Source organism: Chelmon rostratus, chromosome 3 (assembly GCF_017976325.1).
Source record: "Chelmon rostratus isolate fCheRos1 chromosome 3, fCheRos1.pri, whole genome shotgun sequence".
NCBI lineage: Eukaryota > Metazoa > Chordata > Actinopteri > Chaetodontiformes > Chaetodontidae > Chelmon > Chelmon rostratus.
The window spans coordinates 21,787,830-21,814,445 of record NC_055660.1 but is presented as its reverse complement, the minus strand read 5'-3'; the positions used below and the strand labels follow the sequence as shown (position 1 = coordinate 21,814,445).

The following is a 26,616-nucleotide window of genomic DNA, read 5'->3' as shown; positions in this document are numbered from 1 at the left end:
CATAAAACATGGGTTAGCTCAGGCTCCCTGGGAAAAGATGGGAAACCCAGTTGGTGTGTAATCTTTTCAGATCTTTTTTAAATCGGCTGAGGGAAGCAATGGAGTCTACATGCTTCTGGGATCAGAATCTCAGACTCTCAGACTTGCATTTTACACTGTCAACTGCTTGAATTGCTGTTATGAGCTAATTTGTCATTTTGTTTTTATTCTTATGTAATAAGATAAATGACAGTAGATGAAAAACAGTCTCATCTTATTATTATCTTATCAACTATACAGTCAGTTAAATGCGGGAATCTCGTTTAACAAGTTTGCACATTCCCCAAATCTTCTGCAGAGACTGCAACATTAATCTTTATCTTTGGCCTACAATAGAAAAATCTGCTGTCAAATAACCATGCCTCAAATAACCAGACAGTTTGTCAGTCTGACGTTTATTCTTTAACTACCATTACCAAGTACTGTTAAAAGCGCAGTACTGTGATACAGCCAGATCTCATCTGATGTTACCGATGCTCAACAGGTGAAGAACAAACACGTGAAAATATTTCTCATAATAAAATTAACAATACAAAACACAGCCACACAGGCACAAGTTTCAATTCAAAAGTACATTAAAATTCTGCATAAATTAGAGACCTAAAGAACAATATTTCAGAGAGGTAATATAAAACTGTACATGACAATACATTTGCAATACATTACAATATTTATTCCAAAAAAAGCGAAATAGCACCATGAAAAAAAAAAATCTCATTCAAGGACAAAAACCACACAGTTGTAACAGGAAATACTGCAATCGTAATGTGAACAGTGAAAGCACAGGAAGCATGTACAGCCTTTTGTAGACAGTCTGTTTCCTGGGTTGATATTATACGGACGACAGCCTGGTGATGTACTGTAGTACACAGTAAAGGATTGTTGTTCTCATGTGCCTTCATGTCATTACTTTACAACTGCGGTTATGTTTTGATCTAGGCAATGAAATTTGTTACAGAATTCAAGACACATTTTTAAAATTGTTACCTACTCTATGTTTTATCATGGGGACATGATTCTTGAGATGGCCTCCTTTGGTCTTTTTCTGCTTTTTGTCTTCTCTGTCTACATTTGTCCTTAAATCTCTTTGACTTTCTATCAGGAACAGTCACTGACAGACAGTTACGGGATCCTAATTAATCATATTTGCATGAGGTCCCTCCCATACCATCCCAGTTTCCCACCCTCCTCCCTCTGACCCCCATCTTTCTATTTACTGTCATTGTCATTCAACCTCCTTCCCCTGACATGTTGAGGTGTGATGAGGAGTTGTACAGTTGTTCTGTCGTTAAATCTATGTGTTCCTTAATTCACAGGAAGTTGTTGGAGATCTGACGTTGGTGGTCAAACAAGTCCTCCACCTCTGCGCTGTAAGCATCACCTGATGGAAGCAGACAAAGAAGAGAAGTGGAATACGTTGCAACAAATATGGTAGATTTAGAAACTGACAGGGTGTGTGTGCACTGAAAAAACTTCACACTGTACCTGCATGGCATCCAAACATGTAAACTCGTGCTCCATCGTACTTGCACCGACAGCGCATCACATTGTTCTGGAAATCAGATTCAGCCATGTCCAAAGAAGGGTTGACCTCCACCTGTAAAAGAGAAGGGGCTTGACATGAGATGCTGCAGAATTCAAGTCAACTGAAGTCACATTAGTCAAGTCCTCATCACAGTTGCACATAGTCCCTAAATGATCAGACAGGATTTATTGAAGGATGACAACAAATGCAATGACTGCTAAATATACTTTAAGTATGATGCAAATGTATCGTGATTCTACTGCTGTTCCTTTTCCATGTGGAAAAGTGCCCATGTATTGACAGATGTACTATCCTCCCCATCTCTATTGCAAGGCTTGTGCAGACAAGTCTACCCCCATCTCCACAGCTCTTGTTCCTGGCAATTGAACCACTGGCAGAAGCAGTTATAGCATCCCATCTAGTCCTTCCTGCTATAATGGATCAGCATGTGTATTTTATTTCCCTGTACGCAGACGATATTTTGTTATATTTGTCAAAAGTAAAAATTTCCTTTAACCATATACTTATCCCTTTTAAGCATTTAAAGACATCTCTGGATATAAAATTAATTGTTTGACATCTAAACAATTGCCCCTCAACACTGCAGCCAAATCCACCTTCCACCTGAACTGTCTCTACCTACTCAGGAATAAAGCTTCTTCCCACCATCTCTGATTATCAATAGGTATCTTAGCAGGGTTGAATATCTATCATAACAGCTCAGCTTGCCGTTGTTTCCCTCATAAGTCATTTGGAGTTTGAAGGAATGTGGTGCACCATAAATATGACATTGAAATATATGGCTCATCAACTGTAGCTCATCAATTGTGGTTATAACCACAAGGTTAAACACAGAACTAATTTTACACCATACGAACGCTATAAAATCGGTTTGACCTCTGACCATTGTTGTGGTAATATGCGAGAATATTCTTCCAGATGTTTTGGGAGTGCCCAATGTTGCACTTCTTTGGAAATTTGTTAATTCCAGGTTGAAAGATTTAATACGACGTGGCTGTGTTCCAGACCTGACTATGTGTAAATATATCTTTTGTCTGAATGTCAAATACTAAGAGCCAGGAGATGGTTTGCTTAGCTTAGCATAAAGACTGTCAATAGAATCAAAAATCAGCCTGCAGGCACCTCTACAGGGGTTTACTATGAGTCTTCATCGGTAAGTTGACAAGGTTTCTGTTTAAGTCTAGACTAGGAGCTCTGCAAGACGTGTACTTTAATAAAGTAAGGGAACAAATGAGAAAGTAACACTTCACTTCAGACAGTTGGGAAACAACTGGTTTACCGCCGGGCCAACTGAGAAGCCACAGGATTATTGTCCTCTCCTTTTCTATACGGATCATAATGTATAAATTGGGGGTTGAAGCTACGCATGACATCACTTTCCACTGTTATCTCCATGCAGGAGAAAAGAGGGCCAGAGATGCAGATGACAGTTTTGGGTTTGGACTTAAGTTGCAGCCTATCATTAGACTGTAGCCACGGTTGGTTGCCATGGTTTGTTGTTTTCCACCCTGTCTGCCTGCCTGCACCATATATAAGAAAAGCACACAAATGAATTTTCCTGATGCACACATCAAACAGATAACCTGACCACATATTCAACAAAGCAGCCCAGTTTCATTTTTTTATGTACAGTATAAATTTTGTGGTTCCAATTATATTTACAGCCAAAGGTTCAAGATGTAAAATATTCATAATAATAAATTCTTTTTCATTACATTTTCAGCCCAATCTGGTGTCAAGAACTTCATATATTTTTTAATATTGCATGTTGAGTGCAGCCAATGATTTCAACACATACTTTATAGTCCCGGTGTAAAACACCATATTAACTCGGTGGCAGCTGATGTCTTTTTAAAATCCCTTGTAATAATGTGAAACAAAGGGCCCACAGCCTGTTTTACAGAACAATGAAAGGTCGTCACTGTCATGTAAAAGACTGCGAGGTTGTGCATCTGATTTTTAAATGGCGGAGCAATCACGAGTAATCAAGCTGAGGTGGACATGACTCATTGATGTAAATGTATGGTCCTAAAATTGGCTGCCACCCTGCGATTCTTGGTAAAGACTCAAAGAAACACCCAGCTGCATGAAAGGCAAGCGAGCATCTACGCCCTCCCTCCATCTCTCACTTCTTACACAAATTTATGAGCAGCTCAACTACTGTTCAACCACAATCGGGACCACAAAGTGCTGCTGGGTCACGTTGTCGTGGCAACAGTGGATCTCTGCTTTATGACATGTATGTGGGTTTATCTCTTAAGACGTGGCTTGTGACATGCGTCCAGGCTCACAGAGCACTGACGGACCACACCTGCGTGTACGCACGCATGCAAGACAACCTTAAACATCTTGATTTTATGTAAACACTCAAAAAATAATTATACACTGTAAACATCATCACAGCTTGTTGCCACTAAGCTGTCGGGAAAAAATAGAACAAATGACACAGAGGATAGATGAGTAGGTCCCCACAGCCGATTGAATGTCTAGAAACAGATGAGACACTTGATGTCAAACCAACAAACTCAGCTTTTAAACATAAAACTCGGTCTGTACAAATGTAAAGTGCTGACAGAGCTGCTCCACTGCCAATTAGCCTGTACTTTCAGAGAGGGCGGACTAATAGCAGGTCTACTTTCTATATAAATCCAGACTAAATTCACTTTCCTTAAATAGGCACACACCCTTAAAACTACATACATGCTGTACACCTGAAACAGCCAAGACCCATTTACTGAAATTACAGTCTTTTATCGCATCTTTTATCTCATGTGTGCCTTCAGATGTTGAAACACCAACCCCTGTGTTTGCTCTTTTTCTTTTTTTTTCCACTTTCAGGCCTGATCCAAGAGGTTGTCTAAACGACTCAGATGATGCCATTTCACCATGAAGATTGAAAGGTGGATTTTTTTTTCTCTGCATTTTTATTGGACTAACAATTTCGCAATTAACTCTACAGACAGCTGAGCAGACTCTATAGTAGAATCAGGAGGCATTTAATTTTATACGATTTTTCTTTTGTTAGAAAGCGTCCTTACCTGGAAGATGTATTCACCGGGTCGTATGTCTGTGATGTCGATCCACTGGCAGTCGATATCGTGGCGGTAGGTGTCCCAGCAGCCAACTGAAATACCCTGCTGTCCCATGTTATAGCAAGCGTACCGCTTATGGATACCTGGTAGAAAAAACAGTCGGGAACATATGGCGAGAGAGATAAAAAGAGAAGGCTATGTTGTGTAAATTTTCTCGACTGTCAGTCGCTGTGGACCGACAGCCTGAAATTATAACAAAATGATTTAAAAACCAGATCTTTTTTTGGGAACTTTCAAGTGAACAGAAAGGATCTAAGCTGCATAAAGCTGTCTGGGTTTTGTGAAGCCAAGATCAATTTAGGCTTGGCCTCTGATCTTACAGCCTGCCACTGACTTTGAATGCTCATTATGGGATTTCAGCTTTGCACTTTTATGTATTCTTGATTCCGTTGTTTGTCACGAATCTGCCCTCCTCTCCAGATTTCCCTCAAAAAGCCGACTCATGTAGCATTAATCCGTCATTTGCCTTACCGTCAGGGCAGTAGGTGTCCTCCAGGCAGAAGCTGGCTTTGTGACCCTCAGCCACCTTGGACCCATTGAGGGTCAGCAGATCATAGTGGGTGAACACCTCAATGCTGTGGTAGTGCCTGAGGATCGGGTCAGATTGGATGGAAAGGTTGAAGTCAAGGCATGAAGGAAGTAAAATTATCAAACAAACTGAAGGTTTCAGTTAAATCTGCTGTTTTTGTTGTTTACAAATTCTCACCTACATCATCCTGCGAAAAAAAAAGGTTTATTTGAAATATAGCAGCCATAAATCTGGCTACTTTATTGCGAAGGCGTCAAACAGACATGGACAACATCTGTAAAAACACAAGTGGGCGGATAGATATCAGTTTGGTGTCACTCTTTCTCTCATTACGGAACCATTCCCAGAACAGACTCTACCAAACGCTGAAGGTCAAACCATGTGTTTGCTGCTTGGGGAGGCGGTGATTGAGCTGCGGCCGGGAGAGACACCGAGCTGTGCCTCCCGTTTTGGGACACAGAACCACAACCGCCGAGATAAGAAGCCAGGCTGCTCCGAGCGCAGTCAGGGCTCTGACTGTAACAACTGGGCGACCAGTGAGAAGATGTTTATTGTAAACATCATTTTGGAGGAAAAAAAGATTGTGTTTATTGCGTTAAATAACAGACTTTTGTATGTGTTTGGTTATTTATAGTCCACACTTCAAAAATATCACTACACTGTGCTGCACCCAGTGATCATATTGCACTCGCCCAAATCTTAAATTCCCATTCATCTTTGCCTGCAGACACTGAATTTTTTGACCTCTTGAGCAGCTTTCTATAATGCTTCCTTTTCTCGTGCCAGCTCATAATGATGCCTCGTCCTGTGCCATGGAGGAGGAGCTGCATAACAGCTCTTCTGTTCCAACACACACCACATAGTTACTCCCTATCTGACTGAAGGCGTAAAGTGGGCAGCTGCTGTTGCAAAATAAAACCCGAAAGCATCCTCTGAGTGACGCAGCCGCTTGGAGCAAACACCGTCATGGGGCCTGCCTCCTCCCAGTATTACCTGTGACACTGGTGCCACGTCCAGCTCTCTCTGGTGGCTCGGGGGCGGAAGTCGGCGCGGCCCAAGTTCATGATACGGGAGGAGAAGCGCAGCAGGCGGCGGTGTCCGTAGGGCCAGTTCATCCTGGCGGCAGAGGAGGACAGGCAGTTCTCCTCGTTAGCACAGGTGAGCAGGTGGAGAGGTCGGTCCTCCAGGTAGGCCGTCTCTTGGACGAGCTGGGCATCCAGGACGAGGTCAGGAGCAGCTACAGGGGTCAGGACTCAGTCAATTTCACTCTCACTCCGCGAAATATACGATTGTGCTCAATGTTTCTGGTTTTGGACTCACTTTCTACACACGTGACTCCTGCAGCTCTACCATCTCCGCCTCTGGGACAGTAGACGTTTGTGTTTCTGCGACAATGCTGGATGGACATCTCAGTGCCGATGCAGTGAGTTCCACTCAGAGCCACCTCAGCAGCATCTGAGGAACCAGGCCAGTACCAGGTCTCCTGCAGAGAGGCACAGGAAGAGAAGAAATTCACACACCAAATCATTTGAGCTAATTTGTGCAGCTGTCGAAAAACGACGAGAGGACATGCGAAAAATGTCTCAGCTGAAGGCAAGTAGCAGCCTCTGCTATAAACAAAGAAACCCAATTTTTTTATAGGAACTATCAGTACACATTATCACATTTTCCACTCTTTTTCACAATTTTGAAACTGCCTGTTAAATGTTCCCAGAAGCCCCCCTCAGAACACACTCACACTGCCCTTTCCATGCACAGTTCTATTTTCAGTTTGTTTGCTCTGTGAATTTCTTCCGATCTCTCTTCGCCTCACTTTCCCTCTTTTATTTTCGGTGTGCTGGAAGTGGACGTTTGAGAAGCCTGTAATTACCTCAGGCCTCGGTAATAACACAGCACAGACACACAAACAGCAGGATGGAGAGGGAGCGAGTGAGAGGGGAGAAAATATAGGCGCACACAGAACAAAAGCCTAGAGACTGAGAGGATGAAGCAGAAACTTGCAGAAAAAAGGAACAGACCTTATTCTGCTGCTTACCTGATGAGCTCTTGAGGCGAAGCCCAAGCCCAGCTGTCGGCAGACCACCATGGCCTCGTTGATGCCCCAGTTCTCACTGCAGACGGATCCCCAACGCCTCACACCCCCAACATCCATTAGCACCTCCACACGGCCCTCTGATGGCTCTCTGCCTCCTGCCAGACGCACCTGAAGGTCCAGGGAGGAGAATGTGTTTCCTTGTCAGTCCGGAGAAACTGCTAATTGCCCGTCTGTGGATATGTGTGCATGTTTTCTGGTGATTCTCACCGTGGCCTGCATGCCAGTTTTGGGGACGTTGCAGCGGACCGCCACATCCTGGCTGTGTTTGCAGGAGTAAAGCGGCACCGGTCTGTGGTGACACTCTGTGATCGACTTCTCCCTGCCTGTACACTGCACGCTGTTCATGTGGATGGGACCAGTACCTACAGAGGAAGGGCATGGAGCTTCAGCTGAGTGGTTCACATGTGTTTTACCAACCATAAGCCACATGCAAAAAGACAGGCTACACACACACACACACGGTACATGAAAGAGTCAAAAACCTGATGGCTCTTGGGCCACAGATGTCCACAGAGTGGGATTAAGGGCCCAGACATGTTCGGGGCCTCTGATGTGGCTCTGAAACTGAGCTTAGCCAGAAGAGCTTTCAGTCTAAATGGCTGTACACTGAACACCAGGGCCACACTTTATAAACAAAAATAGATACCAAAAATTGCAAAATGAAGGAAAATCTTTGAACACATCTATGTTTGCGTAGGTGTGTGAGACGCAGGCTAAAGCCTTAAAAAACCCTGTAATTTGGCTTTAAATAGCTAATGATGTCATCAGGTCTAGCTGCACTACCCATGAGCCTTCACATTTACTCCTGCAAAACACAGATTCAGCCCCTCTATGCTATATATTCACACGACTCTGCTAAACTGGCCTGTGGCATTAAAAGCCACAATGCTCCATTTTGCCATTTAACCATGTTCATTATTCAGGCCCAACAGCAGAATAGCACCTACTTTAATAGAGCCCTAAAAGTATCACTGCAGTGGTTTCCATGAATTACATCATTAAGTAAAGTAGAATGAAGGAAATGCACCCACCATTATAGGACATGCTATGTGCTCATTTGGGCAGAAAGATAATGGGAGGAAATTAACGTGATTACAGAGTCACTGCAGAGGTACGGCAGGAAAAAAAAACAGAGTGTGTGAAAGTGGGGTCTTTGTCCCTGAAAAATGTTTAACTCTGCTACTGCTAGACGATTCAGTGGCTATTTTTTTCATGCCCACAACAAAAGCAGCGCCAAAGTAATCACAATCTTTCTGAACGTTTGGCCCTGCTCAGTGCTGATTGCCTGACATCCTGGTTTCAAAGCTGCGCTGACTTTTCACATACAACGGGTTTATTTTGACAACAGCACATGCCATTGTTTTGTCGCTGGAACCGCCGAGCATAGTTTACACTCGTGTGATTGGTCATGGGTAGAGTTCCTCAACAATCAGCTTCTGCGATAGAAGTAGACGTCAGGCTGTAAACATTTTCTTGGGTTTATTTGTGTGCTCGGGCCCATGGTTCTTGGAGTGCTGCGTTTCGCTGAGAAGTGTTTAGTCTAAAGGATCTGAGCTAAACTGATCATGCTCGGAGTGCACAGTGAACTCTGACACAAAGTCTGGAACATTCAATACATAATGTCTTATCACATCAGCCAGGGGTCTTTTTTGTGCTCATTATGAATGAATGAAAGAAGATGTTTGCTAGGACAAGAGGACGAATAAAAACCCAGTTGTAGTTTTGTTTAAACATGACCTCACTTCACGGTGAGTAACGCTGCGTAAATACAATCACTGGAAAGCAGCACGAAGAAGATTTCAAAGTGCAGTTTGACTTGTTTACGCTGTGTTTATGTGTCCTGTCTTACCCTGTCCCAGCTGAGCCTTGGTGATGGCCTCTTTGGCCGTGCCAAAGCCCAGTTCTCTGCAGACCACGGTTGCTGCGTTGATGTCCCACAAGTGGTCACACACGGTGCCCCACTTGCCCTCCCTGAGCACCTCAACACGGCCCTCGCCGAGCCGGGGCCCCGCCTTCAGACGTACGACCGGCTGGAAGGAGAAAGGGAGAGTCACACCTTTAAAGCACGTCTGGATGTGGATGCTTATAGCTGCATTTTCAGATTAAACAGCTGAGCTAATATACAAGAAGGAGGACCTTAATATCAACTCTAAATGTTACAAGAAGCCAGTGCAGAGACGTCGTTTTAGTCTTAATTTGATTTTTCTTTTCTAAAACCCCACAGGTGCTAACACCTGCACCAGAGGACATTTCTTGTACACTCATAGTGGTGAACTATTATTTTTTCCTTGGTCTGTTCCATAAGTCAAACCGAAGACAAAAAAATTATTTTCTCAACATTGTGCAACAAACTGCATGAAAAAACTATAGCAAAAACTATTTTAAAGATTTCAATAGTTTAACTTTATGGGAATTTCTCCTTTGCTGAGAGTTAGTTGAGAAGATTGAAACAGCCAGCCAGGAGATGGTTAGCTTAGCTTAGCTTAGCACAAACACTGGAAACGGGGGAAACAGCTAGCTTTCCCTTTTGTAACATTTCTTGAAATGCACGTTAGCATTTTCACTTATTTTACTGCAAGTGTTTGATACATAGACTTCACAAGCCAACCTTTCCTTGTTATCAGGATAACATGTTGTCATTCATCTAGCTGACAGGAATCGTTTTGACATACGCTTATTTGCTTTCTTGTCCAGAGTTAGATGAAAAGATCTTCTTAGCTTATCTTAGCATAGCAAATAGAAAAGAAGCAGGGTTAAACAGCTAGCCTATCTAGCAACAAAACAAAAACACCCCCCCCCCACCTTCTAGCACGTCTAAATTTTAGAAATTGCACATGCTATGTAATTTGTTTAATTTAGACACAAACAGACATGTAAAAAAGATGAGCTGTGTTTCTGTTGGTATTACCAGCTTTAACTATTTCTTCCTCAGAGAAATAATGCAGCACATCTCGCCCATTTATTTTCGCCCCTATGGAGTCGAGGGTCTAAGATCAGAGGGTGTAAGCCATGCAGTTTTTAAACTTCCCTGGGGCAAATTGTGATCTATGATTCTGGGCCATGTAAAGAAATCTGACTTGACTTGACTGGACTTGATCTTTATACTAAGATAATTGCCTGCTTGCTGTAGCATCAGCTATTTATCTTACACACAGATTTGAGTGTGGTGTCGATCGTCTCTTCTAACTCTCTGCAGGAAAACAAATAAGACTATTTCCTAAAACATCAAGCTATTTCTTTCATTTTCACACAATCAGTATTTTTCGACCTCCTCCTCCACACTCACCGGCACAGCAGGTGGTGCTGGTGCTCTGCCGTTGCGCGTGAACTGGGATCCGGGGACGCATCGAACCACAGCGTGCATGCCACCGCTGCATGGTACATCTCTCCTGGGGATTGACAGCTGAGCCTGACACTGCGCCAGAGAGACCTCTAAACCCTGACACTGCACCTTCTCCACCCAGTAGGCCTTCTTACTTATCTGTGTCCTCAGCCTGGGTGGGGTTAGAGGCAAAAGAGGAAGAGATAGCAGAGAGATATTTGTGAAATTGTCACCTTACTCATGATCTTTGATGCACAAGTTAGTCCTTCAAGGAGCAGATGTTGATTTTACCTGGAGGATGGATCAGCTAACTTGGAGTCCCACAGTTTCCTGAAAGAAAGAGGACATCACACTATTGACTGTGCATCTTTACATCCAGCAGACTAAACAACCAGCCGTCCTGTACACCCCCACAGTCTGCTCCTGTGCTCCTCCCTCCTCAATCATTCTTTCCTCTCCTCCGTGACATCCCTACTCTGTCTATCAACCCTTGAATAAACGAATTGAACGCTATGAAGGAGACACAACATGCTGGAAAGGGCGTGTGTTCTTTGGATAAACATAGCCCTCGTGTAAGAGATGAGAGGAAGATTTACAATAACGGATCACATAATTCCCTCTTTCTTCCTTTCTTTCCTTTCAAACCACTATTTTCTTGTCATGACTTTTCTTTTTTTTTTTTTTTAGATCTATTCATGGGTATTTCTGTTTCAGTGTTTGTCTATATGTCTACAGTGAATGTCTGGTTTGGGGCATCCATGTGGAAAAGAACTAAAAATATGAATTAGCCACTATGCATTAATCCTTGCAGGAAGCCTTATTGATGACTGCCAAATGCAACAGGGTTTTCTAAACTGTGTCTAGTTTCATGGGTATTACTTTAAACTAAAGTCAAATCCTAAAGGGAAACAGTGTCCATAGACAAACTGAGCCCTCTTCGCCTTTACACACACACACACACACACACACACACACACACATGCACACACCATGCTAAAGCCTAAAAAAAAGGGAGAATTCAATAAAAAGAATGATTCACACACCAGGCAGAGTCTGGGAAGTGTCCCTCTGCGACACTCACTCGCACACACACACATTAGAGCTGACCACTTGCATCGGCCAGTGTGACCACAGACAGGTGCAGCGTGACTGACGCCCTTCATGAGTGTGCCTGAATTAAATGAGTCAGAACACCGAGTATAGACAGGAGGAGAGTTTACTGAACAGCCAGATTCACGATGCAATTAAATATTTGGCAAACTAAAACAGGAGATGTTTCCTCTCCAGGAGAACCCCAGTATCCTGGTATTCCAGCGGTTGAGAAATAGATGAGAGATGTGTTTGAGGCTGGAAGGGCCTATAAGGAAACCCACAATAGAAGCCCTGAACCAGACAGACAACTGTATGGAACACGTGCACAACAAATAACTTACAAGACAGTGAAGAGCGAACTGTGTATATATGATTTCTTTCACAATAATGGAACTTTCCATCCGCAGATAAACTTACACTGCTACATATCATTATTCTGTGATGTTTGCTGCAGTCCAGCAGTGGAGAAATGCCATTTAGACAACCAGTCTGGTCCAGACAAATGGTTTCCTCTGGTAGATACATTTTCATTCTTTTCCTCCTCCACAATGAGCACGCTTCGCTGAGAACCACTAAATCCTGACTGTCTGCGTTGTAGCTGCACTGGAAATATCTCAAACCTGCAAAAACTGATTTTCTTGGCCACAAACAAGTTGTCAGCACGCCACTGACAACATGACCTTTTAAGTTGATACGGCCAGTTAGAAAACAGTTCCTTGTTTGCACACTTAGAATACATGAAGCAACATCATCATTCATCTGGAGTCGTTGTTTCTATCCACCTGATGGATGTGAGTCCAGTGTTAACACTTAAGCATTTTAGCTCTGTTTTTGGTCTCCACCAACCAAGAAGGGAAATATTTGGCTTTTTAGCTGCTAAATGCTCCACTATGGTCACCAGCTAGTGACTAACTGTATCCGCCCGCTGTTTGGCGCTCAGCTGGTAGCACACTGTGGATTTGTAGGAGCTTTTCGGCTGAAAGCTACTATGCTGCTGCTGAAAATAAGGCTGATGAGGGCGAACCTGTGGATTTGAGTAACAATCTCTATGGGTCTGCAGCTATGAGCTACTGCTATTAATGTAGAATATCATTTGTTTATATATTAATATAAAAATATTGATTAGTGCAGCTTTAAGTTCAATTTTCAGTTGCTTGTGCTATATTTTAGATGAAAACAATATACTTTTTACTCTGGCTGGAGTTGCTAGCCATTATGTGGTTGCTACTAAATTTTACATATTAAAATATAGCAATTAGTTTCTCTCATTATATGTCTGTTTTTTACTTAATTTCCATCTGCATTCAAATCTTTCCTTCCTTCTTTCCTACCTTCCCTCTGTTCTTTCTCTTTTTCCTGCTGTCATTCATACATAGACCCTTCTCTTCATCCATCATTCCTTCTTTTCTCATTTGCTTCCCCTACTTTTGCATCTTTTCATTGCTCTCTCGCTGTTTTCTTTGTTATTCCATCTTTCTTCCTTGCCTTCCTTCCTTCTATTGCTCTCCCCTTTTCCTGCATGAAGCATGAACGTCTCTAAAACTGGAGATATCGCCGCTGCAAGGGAACAAGACACATACAATATTTCTCTTATGTTGATGAGGTGTGACAGATCCTTAATGCGACTGCAAATCAATATATGTAAAGTATGTGTGTGTGAGTTATATATGATTGTATTTGCTTGTGACTTGTATATGTGTTTATGTGAGTGTGTGTGTGGGGGAGGAGCCTATCTGTGCATGTTTGCACAGTTCAAAAAGTTTCATAACTTGGTGGTAAATGAAAATGAGAGAGACAGACTCTGAGGGGGTGTTAGTTCATGGCTTGGAGGAGGTGGAGGGGGTGGAGGAGGGGGGGGGGGGGGGGTGAGCACTACCCATATAATTGCCTGCTGTGCTTGGCAGCGTCTGCTGTGTGGTCGAGCAGTATCATGTTGGTTCACACACACCAGACATGGAAATATGCACGTACATATCAACTTTCCCTGCCTTGCCTCTGTAAAAACAAAGCTCTTTAAAACCCCAGCATTGTTACCAAACGTTATGAGTGCATGCTGGGAAACAAGGCACGAGTGATGTGAGACTGAAGCCTCTGTGCAACTTTTATGAGCATCTCCTAACTTCACAGGAAAAGGAAAAGCATGTTCTATTAGCTGTCACTGCCGCGTTTGAGTTGACCTGCTGAGAGTCAGATAACAGTGGATGCTGCTCTTCGTCAGGTCGGAGCTGAGTTCAGGCCGTCTTATGAGGAGATTTAAAGGAAGGGAAGGGGACCACAGCATGAGGCGTCAAGCGTTGCTTACAGGTTGTGACTGCAGCGCTGCTGAATTCTTTAACCAGACAAGGACCGTCTTACTTCTCAGGAGCTTCAGCTCAATGCCAGGTTTTTTTATGCAACTCTGACCACACAATGCCATAAGCCACACTGGAGAGAGGAGCTGACTGTCAGGAAAGCAGAGATAACCTGTTATTATGCTGCATGAATGCAGCGCTGCCTGACTGGAACAGTTGGCTCACTCAGGAGACAGCAGGTTGCCACACTGACTCCACAACACCCTCTAGACAATCCCATCAACCTCCATGGAACGAAAACTCAAAGGGGTCATAATGATGTACTTTCCATGAAATGTGGGTTTTAGTATAATTGCCACAAAGGCATAACAAGTCTTTTAAAAAAGCCGTAACTGAGGAGGGGAGACGGAGCAGGGGGTTAAAGTAATTGAGCTGAAGACGTTAGTGTCAGCCTCAAAGAGAGTGTAGATGTGATGAAACAAGGGAGCTGGAAAATGGCTTTAGCACTTGCCTTTTGTAAGCACAGCAAAGTGGGGGAGTATTTAAACATCTGTAAAAATGCGCTGAGCAACTTAACAGGCTGAGACAAAGCCAGTCACACCAAAAAAACAACCGCATGGCCAGAGAGGGAAGTGCTGACACAGCGAAGGGTGTGCAGCAGGTTCAGTCGAGAGAATATTCTAGATTAGAGGATCTCTCAGGCCGTAATTATAGCTCTTATAGTGGCCACAAACCCCAAAGAAGAGCAGGCATGGGCCACTGCCAGCACAGCGGGTAGCAGCAGGGAGAAGCTATGTGACTGTTATCATGTGTGGATCAATATAGGCCTAAACAAGAGTTTGCAGCCACGCTATGCAGCTCTGTGAGGCTGTACTTAGGCACAGCATCATGCTCGCATGCTCACAACGACAATGCTAAAATGCTGAAGTTTAACTGTTATAATATTTACCATATTCACCACTGTGGGCTTCCTCTGTGGATCATGAACGTTCGCACAAAACTTTCATGGCAATCGGTCGGGACTAAAGTGGTGGATCAACTGACAGTCGCGGCGTCCCGAGAGCCATGCTGCTCGCGTGGGTAAAAATGGCCATTGTTGCTAAGTGGATACGACACAACGTCAACCTCACGAAGCATCTTCAAAAGGACACCGACATAACTATCTGCTTTGAAATACGCGCTCCCATGCGGCGCAAGATGCCAAAGATCCACCCCTTGTTCCTTATTCTTTCTGTTAAAAATAAAAAATAAAAAATACACCCATCAGCTGTTTACTGTTGGACAAAAATGGCTACTGCGTTCGTCTCCCACGTAGCAGGGTGGAGGTTGACAAAAAACAAACAACATTCCCTGGCCTGGTCCAGTCTTTACACAGGCTGCTGGTTGGATTCTTGGCACACAAATACGGTGTTTCTCCAGACAACTCTGAGCTGTTTTTCAGCGTTGTAGTCCACATTAGCATTAGATTTAGAAAGCTGGCACGACAGACGAGCAGGCTTGGTCGTATTCTTGGTCAAATCTTTGCTCCATCTTTGACTTGAGAGGGCTCACAGCTTGACCAAAAGGACTTGAAGACAAACAGGGTGAGAGTTTCTCACATCCCTGCATCTGAACATCAGATGCCTTAAGAAGCCTTAAGAGATAAGACACTATGAGAGAGAGAGTTATTCATTGCTTGGCTGCGGCTGTGGTGGTGAACAGGGCAGCTGAGGAGAGGCAGTCTGCATCCTGCTGCCGAGCAGAGCACAACACAAGGGGTAATTATTGGCGACATGGAGAGACAGATGGTGCAGGGCAGGCCAGCGGTCAGTACAGTCGTCCTGTTGGCCAAGCCATAAAAAGACCTCTGTGGGCAGACAGATGGACACACTGAGGGTTGTGTTCACGTGTGCACAAGTATATGTGTGCGTTTGCGTGTTTATTTGTGCATGCTTGTGGATCTTGTACATTGTTTACGCAAGGCGCGATGAGGGTGGGGGGAGGGGCGCATTAGCGTGTGTGTAAGTGAGGTATTGAGGTTTTGATGGTATGTTTGTACGGGCTTTGAAGGTTTGCGTAGGTGCTCCAGTGGGCATTTATGGCTAAAGTTAGACGGCCGGGTTGGATTTATGGAGGCAAAATAAGCACGGCGACCTGACATTATTAGTTGAGCAAATGATTTGTGTCTGAGGGACAATAAAAAGAGTTATGAAAACACATAACAAACAGAGAGCTGAAGTCCTGTTCGTTTTCCTACCCGGCCGCTGTACTAGCTAACTCAATGAGTCCTCTGTCTATATGCTAAACTATGACTAGGCTACCAACAATGGCCGCTCTGTTGGGATTCGACAACTACAGCTCCCATTAAGCTGTAATTGTTAATGAACAGACAACTAGCTAACGAATAAATCCTAATTTTCTCTTTGTTGAAACGTGTTCAAATTTTACTGTCTAGCACAGCAACACGTGCCCAGTTTGATTTAACCTGAACGAACAGATTTCTGTGCACTTTTCACATGATATGGCGAAAGCGCTAGCACATTTTAGCGCTTCCAGCAGATATCGACAAATGTTGTAATTCATTTAGAGTCATGTTTCTATCCACCTGATGAGTCCCAGTCAAATATTCCAATATGGTTTGGTCTCTAGCGACTCCTGATGGAAATATCTGGCTGTTTAGCAGCTAATGCTTCACTATGTTCACCAGCGTCATGCAGCTGCTAACTTTGTCAAGCTAGTCTTTGGTGTTTGGAGGTGGCCTACAGTGAGGTTTTCAGAGCTTATTTACTGAAAACAAAGTCAGGTGATAATTATCTGTGGGTTTTATCGCAACACAAAGCCTTTCACAGACACATAGTCCTTTGGTCTATTGCTTGTATAAGAATATTGATTATAGCAGCGGAGATATGAACAGAAAACCACAGGAGCAGCTTTTCAGAACTGAGCTATTGATGCTAGCCAAGGTCCCGGCTCTTTTAGCTAACTATAAAACATATATATATATATATATAAAACTAATCACAGGGCTGCTGTGTAATCTGTTTAAACTGGTCTAAAACCTAGGACTGTATTTTGTGAATTAATTTGATTTTGTGTTAAACAATCATTGTCTAATGATATTGATAGAGACATGCAAAGTGATCCAGTTGCCTCAGTAAGAAGTGAGTCCTCAGACTCTCAGAGATACCACTCTGAAGAAGAAAATGCTGCTGCACGCAGTTTTCACCGGGGGTTTCTTAATTATATGAGATTAGAAACCATATAAGGGAGGTTTCATGTAAAGACACACACCATAATGATGATCATCATCTTGTAGTCAGGATGTGACATTAATAACATACTCTCTGAGACTATTTTAAAGGTCTGCGTTGAGGCCCACTCAGCCAATGGGGCAGACAGGCCTGGCGGGCAGCCGGGCTCGGCCAGTGCCCCAGTGGACATGTCATGCCAAGTGTGGTTGTACTAATGACAGCAGTTGTGGTTAACCTCTACTATGGGGGGTTAGGGGTGGGGTTGGGGGAATGGAACAGCAATCCAGGCGTGGGGCCACCTAATCCGTGAAGGGATGCATAGTCCCCCCCCCCCCCCCCCCCCCCCCACACACACACACACACACACACACACACACACACACAGTCATCTGTCCTTCACTTCTTGGGGACATTACATAGACTTTTATTCACTTCTTGGAGACTTGCCCAAACCATAACCTCTACTTTTCTAACCCTAAACCTAACCCTTAGTGTAACCTAAACCTAAACCTAAACCTAACCTTTACCCTAACCTAAGTCTTCACACAAATATTTTATGATTTACGTGATGGGGAATTGCGTTTGGTCCACCGTAGGAAAGACAGGTCCCCACAATGTAACTGTGCAAATAGATTTACATCCCCACAGCGTGAGTAATGCACGTCAACATACACACAAACACACACAGACATGCACACACACACACACACACACACACACACACACACACACACCAATGTCCACTCTCATAAACCCACCTGTAAGCATTTTGGTCAAACGCTTCTGCAGCCGGGAATCCTAACATGCCACAGGCGACACGGCTGCTGCTGAGATCCCAGCCATGGCTACACACATGACGCCACCTTCCAGCATGCTTCACTTCCAGCACTCCTTCTGTCACCAGACCGCCATGGTTGCCCGACAGCACGGGCCGTAGACGAACCTCCTCCAAGTGAACAGATCCCTGTCCATGAACAAACAAAATGTTTAGAGATGATTAATAATTCAGTACGGTACTGCTTTATTTGAAAAAAAAAGAAACCTTTTCATTGCCGGAAGACAGAGATGGATCCTTGTCACACTTTTTGAAGGCTTCAGCCTCAACCCACATGAACCAAGCTTTTGTCATGCACACTAAAACAGGATTAACTTGAGTCAATAAACAAGACTTTGTTTAACTATATATCCGCAGACAGCACGCAATCGAGAGAAGAATAACATGGTAAGATGACATGCTATGTCTCTAATCATCACACTCTCTAATCATCCACGTCATGTACTGCAGGCAGCAGGAAGGAAACCAGCAGAAAACAGAGTTTGTTTAATGTGTCAGGATACGTGTCATGATGATTACAAAATGGTAAAGAAAGTGTAAACTCTGCAAGTTGAAAGGAAAGAAAGCGAAACACAAGTGACAAATGTCTTGCAGTTTCCTTTCATCTGAGTTTCTTGCACGTTTAAAGAGTCTGGGCTGTAGATCTTCTGGTGGTTGGGTCCTAAACTTAAAGTCCTGCTGCTGCATAAGAACTGGATCTGGAGAAGGTCTGGTTTTAGGTTTGTCTCTAATTATACATGTCCACTGGCCTGTGGCTCCACAAATGACATGTATGGGACTCTGTATAAAGCTAGATTGGGCTACTTCTTTGGTGTGTACTAGAGGTTGTGTGTGTCTATGTGTGTGTGTGTGTGTGTTATTACCTGAGTGAAGTGCGCATCAGTCTCCACTCCCATGTCTGGATAAACAGGCTCCGGCTCAACATGGTTCCCACTGAGCTGCTGATTCCTGTCACTCCTCTGCTCTGACTGGAGTTGGGAATGAGGCGGGGACCGTCTGTCTACCTGTCCCCCTGTCTCTGGTCTCACTGCTTGTGGACTGTTCCTTGCTGTCTCCTGTCTCTGCCTGTAGGACCCACCATTTGCCAGACGTGGAGGTAGTGAGTGCCCTTGTGGCAGAGCTGAGCTAACCTGTGGCGAAACTGCTCTAGAACTGCCTCGATTCCGTCGCAAGATCTGGATCTCGTGGCCGTTTTCCTGTGGCGAGATCATGCTGCGACGGGAAGACGTTGGGTTGCGATGGAGGGCGATCTCGTGGCCTCTTGCAGAAGAAGCTGGGGCTGAAGGTGGAGCTGGAGGGTGCACAGGCTGTGGTGGCTGTCTGTGTCTCTGCTGGTTCGGCTGTTGCCTGGAAGATGGAGGAGCCTCTTCCAAGACGGCAGGTGGGAAGCCAGGTCTCCTTTCTGGGCTGCAAATGACCCCCAGGTCCTCAGCATGGGTGCAGTCATTGATTCCCCAACCATTGGAGCGACAGTCTGCAATGGAGAGCTCTGTACCCTTGCAGCGCACATTGTCCAACCAGATCAAACCTAGCAACAAGAAAGGAGGTAAGTTGTTAAAATAAAAGAAATAAAAACGTTACTAGTGAGGTGTTGAAAACCAAAGGCCACTGGCTGGACGTACCTTGGCCTTCGCCAAACTTGGCACTGTGCGCCCAGGTAAAGCCGCGTTGGAAGCCCAGCTGTCTGCACACCACGTTGGCCAGGTTAAGATCCACCTCGTCGTCACACACCGTGCCCCAAGCGCCATTGTTGAATACTTCCACACGTCCCTCATTTGCATTGCGCCGGCCCACGCCTGCAAGACGTACACGCACCTCCTGGGCAGACAGCTGCGGAGGGTGGAGGAGTAGCAGGAGGAGGAATGTGGACAGGGAGCTGAGGAACAGCATCCTGGAAGGGGAAAAAAAGCAGGATGATGGGAATGAAACATATGTGGTGTGGGAAAAGAGCAATACAGAAAACAGAGAAGATGCATATAAAGCTGGAGCACCTAAATATATATGCACATGTTGCCACAAAAATCCAAGAAATCACGCAAAGTCATGAAACTCACATTCCATACTCTGACAAAACATATAATTAGAAAATTCTCTTCTAACCCTAATGGGACATTCCACTGTAAAATGAAAGATTGATAGATGTTTTTATCTATTTAAATAATCAGAGTCATTTAAAGGACAGTCAGCAGCTTGAGAAACACTGTGAAAACGTAGCCCAGTCAGGGCAGAGGGAGTAATAACCAAAGCTAAAAGTAGCCTCTGCATCCAGCCAACGGAAACTTTGGCTTTCCACAAACCCTCAAGCTTAGCTGCATGCATTTAGCCAACAGACACAAAAGCAAATAAACACCATCATAAAAATGTTCTCACACATAAATAAAGCAGAAGGTCTGCGCCTGTGAGAGACGTTTTGGTTAATGAGCAATGATTAATTCATCCTTGGACCACCCCTACAACCTTCTCTTCCAACAGAGGGGAACAAACTGGAGAGATAAGCAGATCTGGAGGGTGAAAGAGGCAGCTTGTAGTAAATTCATGCACCCAGGGGTCAGTCAAATTGTGTTTTCTATAAGTCTATGCAAAATACAAGAAAATATGTGCAAAAAAAAAAAAGAAGCAATTATTCCCACTAATGAGGGCTGAGCACAGGTTGTTAAAGGGGAAATAAGTGTGGATGAGTTCAAGCAGCTGCAGGGATGAAATCAATGATGAATTATGGGGGGAAAATGGACTGAGACAAAAGATGAAGTAAGGAGAAGAAAGAAAATTGCCGCAGTGGAACTCACCTATCTGTCGATCTCAGCTTGGAGTCACCAGGAGAAAGAGGGGAGCGAGCACTGGAGGAAAAGAAGGCAGTGAGTTTGCTCCTGCTGTCTCTCTATTCTCCTTTTCCCTCCCTCCTTCTTTTTCTGTCACTCCCTCAGATCTGCCACTTCATCCATCCCTCCCATTTTCTTCATTTAAACATTTTTTTTCCTCCTTTTTGTGGGGTCACATTTGTCCTTTTCATCACATATCAAAGAAAATGTGGAAAATGAAAAGCGACCATGGGAATCAATGAAGACACTGAGGAGAGGCACTCAAAACATAATAATTCATTTTTATTTTTTTGTCCTCCAGCTGTCGAATCTAGTTGATTTGGTTATAGTTTGTGCATCCAGATGCAGACTTGTCAACACTTGTTTTATCCACACACAGCATGTTGCTATTTGCAGCAGGTAGTTCAAATCGGCCTCTTTCTCACAGGCTGGTCACATGGTCCAGATACCGCGAGACACGTGAGCTCAACTTATAAAACATCATGATTTCATAAGGATCTCCCTCTTTTTTTTCTCTCCTTATGTCACACACTCGGTCCAGTCAACGCATACTTCTTTTATTGCTTGAGTATGGAGCGCTGTCTATTAAAGTTTTACCCAATCCTCAGTCACATCTCATTGTACCCTTAATGTAAAAAAGGAAAAATCACTTTCCCCTCTGATGTTTGAAAGAGTGAGAGGGCGTGCATTATCCCACACAATGGTAAAATCATATGCACACACACACACACACACACACGCACACACACAGCGCTGGCACCATCCCATGCCCACAGTTAGTGGTGTCATGAAATAAATACTATGTAAGGCCAGAGCTGCCTGTCTGAACTCTTTCTCTTTGCATAAAGTTCAGTTTCATAACATCCTCAGTCGTGGCACCTCCTCACTCGAAGGGAGCTCTCTCTAAGAATAGAGACGGACGGTGGCTCCATGCTGAAACGTAGAAGAGCAGATATTGCTAAAGCTGAGGCCGAAGTGCTTTAACGCTCAATGAACCCAACTTCAATATTTAATGTAAAGAAAAAGCCACAGTAAATTATGTCATTTGATCACGTTGATTATATTTTGTTGGAATACTTTATTCATCTCTACCTTCTTCTTCAGAGAAAACATGAATGGATAGCTGGTCTTTAAAACTAATTTCATGTACAAATCAATATCTGTGCCACAAATATGAAAGGTACTGTAAAATCTTAATATGTGAGTGATTTGAACGTTTACATATCAAGTATTCTATACTAGATTTTTATGCTGCCTTTGCTGAGAAGGCAGCTCACTGTCATCAGATGTGACAGGAGATGAGTTCCTGAAGCTCAACAGCTCCCTCTAGTGGAGCAAATCTTCACATTACACACATTGCATGACAGATACAGATGGAGTAGACAGGCAAAAGACAAATAAATTAATAACACATCTTTACAATGATAACACATATGTGACACTGAGAAAAAACTGCTGCACATTAACAATCAGTACACGACCCAGAGACACAGATGCAAATTGTTGATGTACAGCATGCATTTAAGCTGTATGTTGTACTTAAATTTATTGCTTTTACTCCTCTTTTACACTTTGGTTTTTACGCTTATGCAATTATTGATTGCTTGTGGAGTTGGATTAACAGCTGATGTAACACACTCTTTGTACGCAACTTTGGATAATTGCTTTTTTTTTTAACCAAAAGTGAAAAAGTAAAGAGAATTATTAGCCCCAGTGTATATGGAGATCATTAAGCATTGAAGCAACACAGCAGGGGGATGTGAAAATGATTTAGGCACACTGTCATTAGCTTTAAGTTTTTAATCACTTGATGAAATGAAATGCTATTAAATATGTTCTTTACCACTGAGTTTCACATAATATCTTATTGATCCCTACAGCACAGCACAACAAAGAGGCAAAACAATCCAGGATTTTAAACTTAGAAAAATAGAAAAACAAAGGAAATTCCACACAAACGCTCTGAGTCAGCGTCTTCAGTATCCTGACAGCGTGGAGATCGTGGGGTATCGTTTACGGTGAGTCATGCACTTGTCCCTCTCGATGAACAGCGAGTGGGTTTTACAGTTTATGTCCTTCTCAAGGGTAACGCGTGACTCCTCCAGGTGGGCCAGGGAGCCTCTGGCCTCACTCAGCTGCTGGTGCAGGGACCTCAGACTGGCATCGATCTGCCTCACCTCCCCTTCCAAACTACAGACACAGGAAGCAAAGAAAATGAAGAGAGAGAGAGCGGAGGGAAAGCGATAGAATAAGACGGGACCGGCGGTACCTGAGCTGGGGTTGGTCTCTGCAGAGCTCCATGTTGGGTCTGAGGGAGCGGAGGTAAAGTCTGGACTGAGCTACTCTCAGTGGAGCCTCTTTGTTGTGGATGGCCTGCTGTAGAGCCACGATGTTCCTCTCCTGGGCCCCAATCTGCTCCAAGATCTGCACACGTCATCGTACAATAGATTATCAGTCAGCCACTTTGTCGGCAGTGGTGGAATGTAACTAAGTAGATTTACTCAAGTACTGCACTTAAGTACTTAGTTCATCTGTTTTATTTCTTTTTAACCATTTTAAGGTTTGAACTACTTGACAAAACAAACATTTTGAAAGTGTGACTATTTGAAGTTTTATAAACCAAACAATCAATGAAATTGATTATTTGGGAACAAAATTAATCTATAAGGGAAATCATTAGTTTCAGTTCTTCATAAAATAGTTAAAAATCAGCTCCACCTCAACCAGCTGCAACAGCTGCTCAGACTGAAAGCATCAGTCATGACAGTCTGATGATACAATAAGAGTCACACGTCGACACTTTTTCCAATGCAGGACTTTAACGTGTATTTTCACAGTGTGATATTTGTACTTTTACTTAAGCAACGGATCTGAATACTTCCTGTTTGTCAGTCTGTCTGTCTACCTGTGCGAGCTTCATCTCCAGCTGGGTCTTGGCCTCGATCAGCTCCGCGCAGCGCTGGCTGAAGGCCCGGTCCACGCTGGAGCTCTGGGCTCTCAGATCCTCGGTGGTGTCCTGCAGCACTCGCTCCACCAGCAGTCTGACACACACAAACGGCACCACTACGTTCACTGAAAGCTTTCACTAATGCGTCACGTATTTAGCCTGCATCGCTCAGAGCTGAACGCGGTTCTGACCTGAGGCTGTTGGTGGTCTGTTCTTCCTGCAGGGCCTTGGACAGGTTGTCCTGTGTAAACTTTGTCCACGATGTGCAGTTACACACCCTGCAGCAGACCAGAGGACAAATGATATTAAAGACTGTTTCCCGTTCAATGTTTAACTGATGTGATGTGTTTGTAAGTTTTGAAAAAAACCACACACTCACTGGTCCTGCACGGCGGCTGAGCTGGCGTGATGCTTTGTGTCTGGGCTCGTGTTGCTGTATCTTCCACTGTGGTCATCAAAGTTGTAGGCCTGGTACTTATCAGACCAGTCCAACTCCAAAGTCTGCTTGGCCTCTCTGTTCATCCTGACATACACACACACACACACCAGAGGACGATGACTCATTTCTCTGATGTGAGATCTTCACAATGAACCGGAGTTTTTACTTGCAGGTTTTGACACTCACTTGATCTGACTGACAACCTGAGCTGTGGTCCTCTTCAGAAGAGCCTGGACGCTCCTGATCAAGTCCACTTCCTCCGAAACACACAGTCACACTTCATGTTACCGTGGGTCACACTGAGCCCTCTGCTGGTGCTGCTTTGCTGTCACACTGAATCCACTATGTGACGCTTCAGTACGAGAATATTACTGCGAGAGCACAGCTGAATCATCAGTTCATAGAGCTGCAACTAATGATAACTTTCATTTATTTTTTTTCTAATTAATTGATGAATCATTTGGTCTGTAAATCATCGGAAACAAGTGAAAGTGTTCCTCCCATTTTAAAGTAGAATTTCATTAATAAGTGTTGACATGTCTGTTCTCAGAATATCCCATTAATGAGATGAATCAGTGAGTCAACATGTTAATCAGTGTATCATTATTAACTTGATCATATTGCTAACCTTACTACATAAACTGACTATTCATAAAAAAAACTGTCATTTATTCTGCGAAAATATTTGCTGTATATTCTTTATCTTATTAATTATAAATTAGGCTGATTATTATTGTATGTCTTTATTTATTAACACTGACTATTAACAACTTAAATTTCCCTTTATATTCATGTTTGAGTCAGTGAATAGGCTTTCAAACAAAGTTTGACTGTACAGAACTTAAACCGTATAATAAAGCCAGTGGTCACCTTCAACAGCTCCTCCTCCACGCTGTCCCGGACCAGGTCTGGCCCCAGTCTTCTGGCCCTGCAGCTCAGATTATCGGTGGAGATGGCGTACGGAGTCTCGGTGGCGTCCAGCGCCTTCTCCAGCCTCTTCTTCAGCGCCAGCAGCGACTCCGTGTCGGCCAGCAGCCGCTCGATGTGCCGCTGCAGCTCAGACTTCCAGTAGTGGATCTCTTGTAGCCTCTCTCCCAGAAGACGCGTCCCGTCGGCCTGGCTCTTCAGAGTGTCTTCCACGGTGTCCTGGTTCAGAGCTCTGGACTCTCGCTGGATGCTCCGGGCTGCGCGGCTGTCGGTGCCGGCCTGCTGGAGGATGCTGCGGTAGTTGGAGAACCACTCGGCAGGAGTGTATTTAGCCGAGCGGTACCCCGCTGTGGATGAGCCTGAGGACGGCTGCGGGACCTCCGGCTGGACGTGAGGCTCTTCCTGCGGGACCCCCTGAGCCACAGCTCTGCTGTCATAGCGCGGCCTCGACACTAAAACCTCGGAGCTCATTTTCTGGCAGGTGCAACAACAGATAAAGCAGATTAAATAAAAAGCAGCGTCAGTGGGGCTAAGTTGTCTCGGCAGGTCAGGTCTGGGTTTGTTTGGTGTTACCTGGTTACACTTGTTGGCTGGAGCAGCTCAGGCTCAGGTGACTCATTATCAAATGAGCTGAAGCCACTTCAGTGATTCAACCACTGACCATTTAATCAACCCTGTTTTTAACCAACCTCTTGAACCAAACCTTTCATGTGAAGATCTTGCAGTCCACTTCAGAAGCAAAATAGACACTATTAGATCCCATATTTTAAATGAGGAAACACTGGAGAGGTTTGTCCTGGTGGATGCTGAAATGCTTGAGAAGGCTGTCTCCCAGTTAAGTTCAGCGACCTGCCTTTAAGACCCCACTTTTTAAAGACATAGGTTTTTAAAAGATGATCTACTGACCATCATTAATCAAATTTAGAAAATATCACAGCACAGAGATAGCATTAGTGAAAATGTCATCAGGTCAAACATGGACACAAAAATGCCATCTGACTTAGTGCTTTTAGATGTGAATGCCTTGTTGACACAGTCGATCATACCATTCTTTTAAATAGACTCCGTAATTTAATTGGCATCTCTGGTACTGTTTTTAACTGGTTCAAATCTTATCTCACAGACAGGAAATTCTGTGTCAGCATGGGTGAACACACATCTAGTTTTTATCAAATGAAATGCGGTGTTCCCCAGGGGTCAATTTTAGGTCCAACCCTTTTTAACCTATACATGCTACCACTTGGAAATGTTATCAGTGTAACATCCACTATAGCTCCTCTCCTGTATGACCCTGGTGTGGGAAGGATCACTGAACTCAAATCAGTCAGCAGAAACCTCCTTTATCTTCAAAAATCACTTCAAGAAATAACTTCTCAGAGCTCTTACTCATCCAATAAGTTCTTTCTGAGTATA

General features: G+C 43.9%; 2 protein-coding genes across 2 annotated transcripts; both read right to left on the bottom strand.

Annotated features, from left to right (window-relative positions):
- Positions 1-430: 430 nt before the first annotated feature.
- LOC121627682 (lysyl oxidase homolog 4-like) lies at positions 431-20,917 on the bottom strand. The gene is made up of 15 exons (XM_041966712.1): positions 20,858-20,917; positions 19,694-19,962; positions 18,935-19,599; positions 17,995-18,200; positions 10,915-10,953; positions 10,588-10,795; positions 9,151-9,331; positions 7,509-7,663; positions 7,242-7,409; positions 6,527-6,689; positions 6,200-6,443; positions 5,149-5,264; positions 4,624-4,760; positions 1,525-1,636; positions 431-1,420 (listed from the first exon to the last, which is right to left on the bottom strand). The coding sequence occupies exons 2-15, from the start codon at positions 19,959-19,961 to the stop codon at positions 1,350-1,352; spliced, it is 2,733 nt and encodes a 910-aa protein (XP_041822646.1). The 5' UTR covers position 19,962; positions 20,858-20,917; the 3' UTR covers positions 431-1,349.
- A 1,949-nt stretch (positions 20,918-22,866) lies between these two features.
- Positions 22,867-25,674, bottom strand: tekt4 (tektin 4). Its single transcript, XM_041966719.1, has 7 exons — positions 25,147-25,674; positions 24,463-24,533; positions 24,217-24,360; positions 24,029-24,115; positions 23,796-23,931; positions 23,160-23,314; positions 22,867-23,080 (listed from the first exon to the last, which is right to left on the bottom strand). Exons 1-7 carry the CDS (start codon positions 25,672-25,674, stop codon positions 22,867-22,869), a joined length of 1,335 nt encoding a protein of 444 aa, XP_041822653.1.
- Between the last annotated feature and the right edge of the window lie 942 nt (positions 25,675-26,616).